Source organism: Ruditapes philippinarum, unplaced genomic scaffold (assembly GCF_026571515.1).
Source record: "Ruditapes philippinarum isolate M1 unplaced genomic scaffold, ASM2657151v2 ctg996_1_1_1_1, whole genome shotgun sequence".
Classification (NCBI taxonomy): Eukaryota; Metazoa; Mollusca; class Bivalvia; order Venerida; family Veneridae; genus Ruditapes; species Ruditapes philippinarum.
The window spans coordinates 154,949-165,121 of NW_026856085.1; the positions used below are offsets into that span (position 1 = coordinate 154,949).

General features: G+C 32.1%; 1 protein-coding gene across 1 annotated transcript; it reads left to right on the forward strand.

Moving 5' to 3' along the window:
- Positions 1 to 919: 919 nt before the first annotated feature.
- LOC132745352 (uncharacterized) lies at positions 920 to 6,354 on the forward strand. The gene is made up of 2 exons (XM_060734252.1): positions 920 to 1,067; positions 3,726 to 6,354. Exon 2 carries the CDS (start codon positions 3,727 to 3,729, stop codon positions 5,812 to 5,814), a length of 2,088 nt encoding a protein of 695 aa, XP_060590235.1. The 5' UTR covers positions 920 to 1,067; position 3,726; the 3' UTR covers positions 5,815 to 6,354.
- The last annotated feature ends 3,819 nt before the right edge of the window (positions 6,355 to 10,173 follow it).

Genomic DNA, 10,173 nt, shown 5'->3' on the forward strand with positions numbered 1-10,173 from the left:
ACAAAAACAAATTTCAACAAAAAGTTGTTTTGAAAACTATCTAGAATGATAGAAAATGGTCTGACTAAGAAAATAAATCCGAACACCAATATCTTTCAGTTATTAAGATAATGAAATTAAATAAAAAGGTTATTTTTTCGTTTTTCGTGAAATATGGTATATATTTTCACTCAACATGATAAAATGCCACATATTTTCACTCGCCGTCCCGGCTCGTGAAAATATGTGGCATTATATCAAGTTTCGTGAAAATATATTCCATACTTTACTCAAATGAAAAAATATTCTCTTAATATTGAAGAGGCGTTACAACGCGAACCAAAAGGCGTAATATAACCCGAACTATCAAGCGGTATGACGTAGAACAAAAGGCGATATAACGTCTATTTAATACCATATTAATGCTAATCAAATGGCCTAGTAACGTATGAAAGGAATTACAATATTTACATTTCAAAAAGGTATTCACTTTAGACTTGAATACTTGTTCACTTTCAAATCTGAAATGTATTTATAGAGTATTTGCCTTTTCCTAGAAAACCGTAGAAGGTATTCAGCATGAAATTGAAATAGGTGTTGGCTTTCAAGGGCAGGTAGGTCTGATAAACAAATTTGCAGAGGCATGCCTCCTTTTTCTGTGTTGCCTGTGTTGCTTTAATTTTTCTATCCAGCACTGAGAAAGGTGGAGCGTGCTGTCCGCGGATAGCTCTTGTTTTGTTAGTTGAAATCATATGACTTTGAGAACCATTATATCCACAAATTGAGGGGTGAAGAAAAACGAATACCTCATTTATGCTTCAATGCGTTTACTCAACTGTATCTATAAATGGACAAGTTTTGATGTGTTTAAATTTCATTGGCTTTCAATGCCACGCTTCCTTCAATTTTACAGTGAAACTATTATTTAAAACAGGTATTGTGTACCAAGTCAAACAGAGGGGGCAACAAGAGCAACAGAGCTACATGATACTTTCGTCATTATGATAGTTATTTTAACATTTTGGAAAATGGAACCTACATTATCATTTAAAATGCATTACAGAGTACAGTGAACGAAGACTAAAAGAGTAAGATTATTTTTGTTTCTTTAACATGCTATATTTATTCACATCATTCTAGCTTTATAAGTCGCTTTTTAAAACATTTTTTCTTTCATCTGATGCGGCATTACCCTTCCCGTCACAGTATAAAATGATGAAGATCTTAAGCTACATTTCCTAGTATTGTTTTTACCTATTGTCTCATGAGACGCTCATAAAATATAAGAGCCGCGTCACGACAAAACCAACATAGTGTGTTTGCGACCAGCATAGATCCAGACCAGCCTGCGCATCCGCGCAGTCTGATCAGGATCCATGCTGTTCGCTTACCAACTCTATTACGAGTAGAGAAACTGATAGCGAACAACATGGATCCTGATCAGACTGCGCGGATGCGCAGGCTGGTCTGGATCCATGCTGGTCGCAAACCTATTATGTTGGTTTTGTCATGACGTGGCTCATGCGCGCTTTAATGCCTGCTAAAAGATAAACACGTCTAGGATTTGCGTATGATGATAGGCGTTCATTATCTAAGTTCAACTTTCGTATAAAATATTCTATTACTTACTTTGAATTTTGATTTAAACACAATTCTATTGAAAAAATTAAATATTTATACCTTGTTTTTAGATACAACTCGCTTATTTTTCCCGTTTAATAAAAGTTATTTTCGTTTCTTTCGTTTATGATAGCGTATTCTTGTATATCACTAGAAGTTACCTCTTTAAAAGATTTATTTACATTTTATACAATTGAAAAATGAAAATTTTGTTTTAAGATCTATTGTGTTTGATCATATAATGTTGAAAGGTTAGTTATAATCATATTTAAAGTTGAAAATCAGCTGGTTTAAAGATTTGATTAAAATACATGTATAGGAAAAAAACGATCTTTAATGAAAATTACACAATTATACGACATAAATTTCATTTAAGTTTATATGATAAATATCGATACATGTATTTATTACTGGCGCATGATTGTCGTCCACAAAGTAAGTTCCTTTCCATTATAAAATTGATAAGCTAGAAACGCCTGTAATCATGCGCAAATCGTCGACGTGTTTATCTTTTAACAGGCATTAAAGCGCGCATATTTTATATCTTATTTTATATTTTATGAGTGTCTCTTAAAGCAGCACGGCCCCAGATGAGCCAAAATATATCAAGAAAAACAATATTGAGAAAAATATACTAAAATTTTAAAAAGGTAAAAACATTCATGATCCAAGTTATATTTTACATGTTACGTGCGGTTTATTTAAACGGAAAACATAAGTGTTATATCTAAAAACAAGGTAGAAATGTTTAATTTTTTCAATAGAATCGTGTTTAAGGTAGAACGCGACACTTTGCGAACTATCGAGTAGCGTCTTGAAAATTGGCATGCAGAAAGTTGACCATATTTCAGATTTGATTCCGTCGATTTTATTCCGATAGTTTCAGCCAATTTTTGTACACATGACGTCAAAGTTGACCATCAAAGCCCGTTTTTGAACATGACGTCGTTGCGTATCCTTGGCAACTTTTATGGATATCACAACGCCGGACAAAATATCTTAATTCCTACAGCATCCAACGAAAATTGTTTTTTCCTTTAAGCTGATATAGAATTTATCGTTTTACGCCGAAAAATATTTGAAAAATGGAAAGAAAACTGTCAATTTTGTGTAAAATTTGATGTTCAGTTTGGCCGCAATTTTCGGCTTGAAAGCGGCTTATTTAAAAATTCCTGAAATAAATTTTCGATTTTTATTCTTTTAAAGTTCTTTAAAATATATACTTAGTCGAAATGACTAAAAAAATAAGGGGTCACCGACCCAATTTTTTCGGTAAACGTGATTTTATTTCCACCACCCCTTTGGATAAAAGTCAGGCTATCACGGGGCGTTTGTTATTTTATTTGTCATTAAAAGGTCGCCCTGTGTCAAAATCCTGCTATAACTCTTTTATTCTTGTAAATACGGATATTGTATATAAAACAGAGAATAAAGATGAAAGTTAGAATAACCCACTTTCTACAAGAAGAAAGAAATTATAGTCTGATCTGCCATTTGTCTAAGTAACATTAAATAGTAAAACTTTAAGTTAAATGTAATATTATCCGGTGTTACTAACATGTCAATTGCATACTGAAGAAATGGTCAGTGAACAGAATATATAAAACATCGACAGATCCTCGACAGTGTCCGTAGCATGTACAGACAAAAAAAATAACAATAAATATTGAAATATCTTTATACGAGGGTTGTCCCAATATTCTGTGACAAGATTGTTTAAAAGCTATTTAAAATAGATACGAATTTGATATTTTAATATGTTATATCATAAAAATATATTCAAACCAAAACTTAAAGTAAGTGATGTTTGTAAATTAAGATTTAAAGTTATAATAACCTCAAATCCTTACTAAGCCCCGCCATTTAATTTCAGTTATATTCAATCTGATAAGCAAATAACTACATGTGTATAAGTAATAAAAGAACAATATAGGTAATAAAAGAACAAAAAAGGCTCTCCTGTATATTTCAAATTTATAGAAAGGATATTACAAGTATTAAGATATCCCCATAGTTTGCTTGTACATGAATGTTATTATGTACAAAACAGTAACACGTAGTAAAATATGTAATGAAAGAGGCTTTATTGCTGTTTTAAAAAAAGTTTTATATTAATTTCCTTGCAGAATGTCTCAACGATCCGACTACAGGGAAAACCTATCCATGGTGTTATCGGAGGTTTTAGATGACATCGGTGTCAATCAAAGCAGGATAATGAGAAGGAGGAAAGTAATCAAGATTATGGAGGATTTGAATACTGTTACGTTTAAGTCAATTGGAATCGGTAAAACTATAGTTGAATATAATCTAGGGAGTAGGAGTGAAGGTACAACTACTAGAGGACTTGGATCAGACATTGATATACTAGGGTGTAATCGTTATAACAATATAATACAAGACCTGACAGAGTGGGAACCTAAGAGGTTTAACTATCTAATGATACAGGATGAGAACACAACCCCCGGATATTGTTTTCTACAACTACTACGAGCTGATATGCCTTACTATGCATCTTCAATACCTGGTCAGTACCATATAACTGATAGGAAAGGAAGAATATTATTTGAGAACACACAAAAAACCACCCAAGATTGCGAACAGCATGGACCATCCATTGCTAGAAAAGGACACCATGGATGGACAGATAAAGACATGGTGTTAGCCTTTCCCTGTAAGTCATGGCCTAAATCAGCAACAGGTTGGTTAGAGAGACAGGGCATAGGAAGATGGCCAACACAAGAGGTTAAAAGAAATGCAGCTAGTACTGAGTGTTTCGTTGTTCCAACTGGAAGTAAGGTCAGTAAATATCCGAAACTAGAATGGAGAATATCTACATCACTGGCAGAGAGATGTTTGATGTCCAGTCTAAATATAACACAAATAAGATGTTTTGTGTTATTGAAAATGATTCTTAAATCCTTCCTTAATCCTCAAGGGGAAATAAATTTATCAAGTTTCATGTGTAAGACAGTTCTATTACATTGTATAGAAAACACAGAACGAAGCATATGGAAAGAGAACAACTTATTAACATGTTTAATATACTGTTTACTTCAATTACACAGTTGTGTACAGAATGGCCATTTGTCACATTTCATAATATCTGAAAACAATTTGATGGCAGGACAATTTACAGATAAAGTAAAAGATGAACTTTTAGAAAAAATAAGTGACTTTATACAGAACGACATATATAAAATACTTACAATTGATATAGATGATCTTGGAGCTAGACTAAAAGTAAAACTAAATTTTACTCCTCATAAAATATACAATTTTCAGTCCTCTTTACAGTTATTTCAAATGTGGTATTGTGAGGATTTTATTAATGTTACATACAGAATAAGTTCTCGTCTAAATATAATATTTAGATCATTACGTAATAAAGATATTGGAACCTTGGAGCAATATGTAGTAAGACTAAAGACCTGCAGCGTAAATGTCTCATTCGAGTTCCTTGCACCTTTTATCTTTACCACATATGGATCTGTCCTAGCATCATCCAGTATTGGTGAAAATATTCGAGTGCCTCCAAATGCAATGGTTTGGCTATCAGATGGTTCCGATTCGGATGTCACATCCAGCAGACTTAAACTGGCTTCTGTGCTCTGTAGATCAGGAGAAAATGAGCAAGCAAACCTTATTCTGAGATTCGCCGAAAAACAATATCACTCTTGTCCTGTTTTCGTTGTCTGTATATGTAGGAAAAATCCCCAACCATTAATATATCCAGAATGTGCAAGGGTATTCTATGAACTAGGTGAAGACTGTATCAAACATATGACAGCATTTTGTGTCAAATTCATACAGCAGGAGATTAACTGCGTTCCTCATGAACTTCAATATGAAATGTTCAGATCTACACAAGATGGCATACGCAAAGACCCGGATTATGACTTTTGGATGGACTGGGCTGTAGTTGATTCTCTTCCTTTCATTTACTTCCTACAATACAAGACCTACAGTCGACTTGGTAGGCACGAGGAAAAACAGCAAGCACTGGATAACCTTAGTACAACCATTGAGAAAGTCAAAAGTCTTGGGCACAAAGAAACAGCTCTTAACCTACTTGGACAATGTCAGGAACAAGAAGAGAGACATCAGGAAGCATTGGAATGTTACATTCGTTCTCTTCAAGTCAGAGCAAGAAATAATGTAGCAGTTATCCATATTTGTAAGCTTCTCTCACGCTTACTGAATCAGAAAACTGTTTGAAGTTTTACGGTAAATAAAAGAAAAGATCATCTTTATGTTTGATTAAATGTGGTCATGACAAAAGCAACACATACAATGCGTCCTCCATTACCTGCCAAAGCTTTAACATAATTGAATGATAAACGTTATTGAAAGTCACTTCGTTTTTTCTTATACGAGAGATGGATAAACTTATTAGATATATTTGGCACAAAGAAACAGATCTTTTAAGTAGGCGGGAGTCACTTTGTTTTTCACTTCAAGAACTATTGTTAATAATTGATATTTTGCTTTTGATTTTGAGAAAAAGATTTCAGGCAATACATAATCACATGGTATATAAATTATTTTATATTCCATAACAGTACATGTATACTCTGATATACCCACAAAGCATCCGTGTAATATTATACTCAAACATAAAAAATAAACCGTGTTTAGGGTTTTGAATAATTTTGTCAGAGTTTTCCATTTACCCACAAAAAGGCGTAGTTCTTTTTAGGAGACGTGTTTATTGAAAAAAACAAAACAAACAAAACATTGGTAGGGTCAAATTTAAAAAGACGCCTACGTGATCGAGGGGTTAGAGTCGATGACTACTAACCCAGTTACCTCTCTGGCGTGGGTCCGATCCCCGGGAGATGCTTTGGTAGGGGATGGGTGTGGTAGGCCGGCAGGAAGGTAGTTCTAGAATGGTGAAAACATCATCCATGAACGCATTTAGTGAAACTACCCGCTTACAATCGAACTTCTAGCAAATCGGGTGCCCAAAGCATTTCTGTTAGGTGTTAGGTAACGTTTATGTGATCGAATAGTGGGCTGATACATACTACCAATTGTTGATATACAATATCCGGATATCACATCTTTTACAATTTTATGTACATATTTGCAATCGTGTAATTTTTTGTTTATGTGTTTTTTACATAAAACATGATGAATGATCTTTAATTTGGAGACTGTTGTCAAGTTTGATTATCATTTCTTAACATATCATGAGTTTATTATAATCGTAGGATTAACGAGTGACTGTGTATGAATAAATGGAAAACATCTATCACCGTTAATACAATATATATATATTTGTAATTTTTGTGTGTATGAAAAAAGATTTTCAAATTTTTGATATATATAGCTCTACAAGTATCTTTTCTTTATTTTTTAAAGATCTAATAATTATTTTTTCATTTTCTTTGTCATTAGTTAATCAGAAGGCCGTACTGAACAAATACCGAAATACATGTTCTCTTTTGCACAATTTTTGTACGTTACCTTCTCTCAATAAAGATTTTATATCACTATGGCCTCTTTTTAAACGTTTATGACCTTTATGACTATAGCCTCTATTAGGTATGCAAAATAGAAACATCTAGTTTCTTTTGCGTTTGATTAGGCCTATACAAATATAACTTTTAAAAAAAAAGATCATTCAATATGCCTTACATTGAATACCAAATACAATATTGGACATATTGTTAAAATATTGTACAAAAGGAAGACATTAATCCTGTGGTTCTTGGTTTACGTATGATGGTAATTTCAACTGATAACCAATTAAAAAGATAATTTGTTATCATAGACAGACCTGCTCAGATTGAATCAAATAAAAAAGAATGATGTCATTTTGTGTCTGTCTGTTCTAACCAAAAGAATTTGTTCTTGTCGAATGGCAAATCCAGGAATTAATACTGGGAATTTTATTTCTTAAATAAAAATTAAGTCACACTAATAAAATAATTCTTAGTTTAGACTAAGTTGAACATAATCTTAGGTAATTGTTTCATCTTAAATAATGTGTGATTTCTGAAAAACTGAAAAGATAAGACAGTAAATCCCCTTCACTTCTTACTTAAAGCCATGATCTTGATGTTGTGCCATACATATTAAAGACCATAGTCTACATGATTTTAGCAATTTATTGTCAGCGTTTTAAAAATTTCTAAGTACAGTTATGGAAAACATATACTTTGTTGGTGTACAGGTTCTGCAAATCGTGCTATTTCGGTGTCATTTTTATATGTATATTTTACAATTATCATAAAATCCATTCAGCCCTGTTAAGGTTTATTGGCAGCAGACACACAAATGTAACTTTAACAACTTACTTTTTAGACCTTGACTGATAGCAACCAATTTGGGATGATGAACTGATATGTCTTAATGTTACACTTTGTGGTGTTTTTATGAATGTTCTTATGATTACAAACTGATGTTGCATATTCTTTTCGTTCTCTCTATTGTTCTTCTTATTCACATACAGCACAAAAGCCACATCAAAGTCTTACGGAATGAATGACATCAAAGAGAAAGTACAGTAACTCAGTAATCTTTCAGCCACATAAATATCCAAATATTACCTCATCCATACACAGTCATTACCCTTGTACTACACAGATAATAACTTGTTGGATTAGTGAACTAAGTCAATCTTCACAAATTAAACTCTTGCAAGTTTGCGCGAGAGGTATCTTGTATGCTTGTATCAGTCCTGGGAACAGATTGGTTATGGAAACTACCCGCATTGACTGAAATCTGTTGGGAAATAGCGTAAATGAAACAACAAAAACTCGTTGAAAACGACCTCAGTTATGGACACACATGATGTACGTACGTTGTGGTATTACAAGTTACAAAGAAAGATTATAATTAATAAATAAAATGCGTAACAACTATTAGTGATGAAGCACAATAAAATACACAAAAATGATTCTATATCATTATAATTAGAAGGCAACACTTCTTTTATTTGATGTGACTTTCATTCTTTGTTAATTCATCACATAATAATAAATTAAATTAAATAAATATTTCATTTCTTGCTGCAAATTAACTGAGTACTTAAGATTTTATTCATAAGTTCTGCAAAATATTACTAAAATTAAAGCTCCCCAAGACGTGGAGGATAAAAATTAAGAAAAGAGTATTCAGATATCCTAATATTTTGTGCTTGAAATAAACAGAGCAGTGTAACGCACATTCTAATTCTAATAAGAAATATTACTTTATAAAAACTGCGTACAATAATGGGACTAAAATGTAGCAAACTCATAATCTTTTAAAACACCCTGTTTTTCAACTTGACTTTCAGACATGTCAGGAAGATGTGTCCCGAATGGACTGTTTAACTTAGCCATTTCGCATTCGAATTACTATAAGTTATAACGAGTAACAATTATGATACTTGATATTTACATGGTAATAACTGAATGTGTGTGTGTAGTGGTGAGTGTGGTTAATGGTGATAGCTGTTGATGAGTATTCATTAACACTTATCTAAGGGAGATTTTTATACTAATAGTAGTTTCAGTAGGCGGGTGGGGGTGGTGAGAAAAATAGCTTTGAATTTTTGTATAGGGAAGATGTTGCTAAACAAACAACTAAACCATGAACATGGTGTTTATGGTAAATTCAGGCAACTGGTTGTTGGCAGATATTCTGTATCTAAAATTTCTTTTACGTAGTCATGAAGAAAGTTGTTATCTATGGTTTCATTATTAATTTAATATTGTTCATCTGATAGCTAATCAGGTAAGTAAATAATGGGTCGCCGGTCCAATCCCAGGGTGAGGTGTAATTTCTCTGTGTAACATTGTTGTACTAATGGTCATTTATCTATCACTGCTGATTGAGAAAAAATTATGTAGGTTAGTAGTTGGTTAATTGCAGAAAAAAAAATAGTTATTACTGGTTAGTTATCAATGAAAAGTATTAGGTTAATTAACCTAGAAAATGTGTTAAAATTGGCATAAAAAGTAGAAAATCATACTAACTAACTTGTTCAACACTTTTGTAAATGACAAATAATATAAAGTTGCCAACTTGTCATGAAAATGCCTTATAATGACTAGATTATACACTAATTTACAAATCAGGCACTTACAATATCCATGACGATAGAAATTGAGCCACGTCAAAACGATTACATAATATTATTATCTATACAAAACTCTAAACGTTTGGCCACTTAATCTTAAACGCCTCTTCAATTTCCAATCATTAAGGGTAAAAGCTCTATAATAGCATAATGAAGTGAAAGATAGGTTATATAGTACAACTTATTTAGCAGTTCATTTAATATCTCAATAAATATAAAAAAAAATCTTAGCAAAATGTTTGAAAACTCAAACAATAAAAAAATTCTGCCATTTTTAAATCATTTTTCACATGAAAGATCATAGTGAAATTGTTGAGTGTACGGAAATATATTTTGATAATATAGATATTTTTTACAGATCAAAATGTGTAATAATCTATTAAATAAATATTATTACAAGTGCATCAAAAGTATAAAGAAAAATTACAACGTCATTCTGAAAAACTCAAAAAGAATTTTTTTGTAATAAGAAAATTTTAATAAATAATAAAATCTTAACAGATCTG

Bases quoted from the DNA above. Each gene is read 5' to 3' on its own strand.
- LOC132745352 (XM_060734252.1), top strand. From the start codon at position 3,727: ATGTCTCAACGATCCGACTACAGGGAAAACCTATCCATGGTGTTATCG.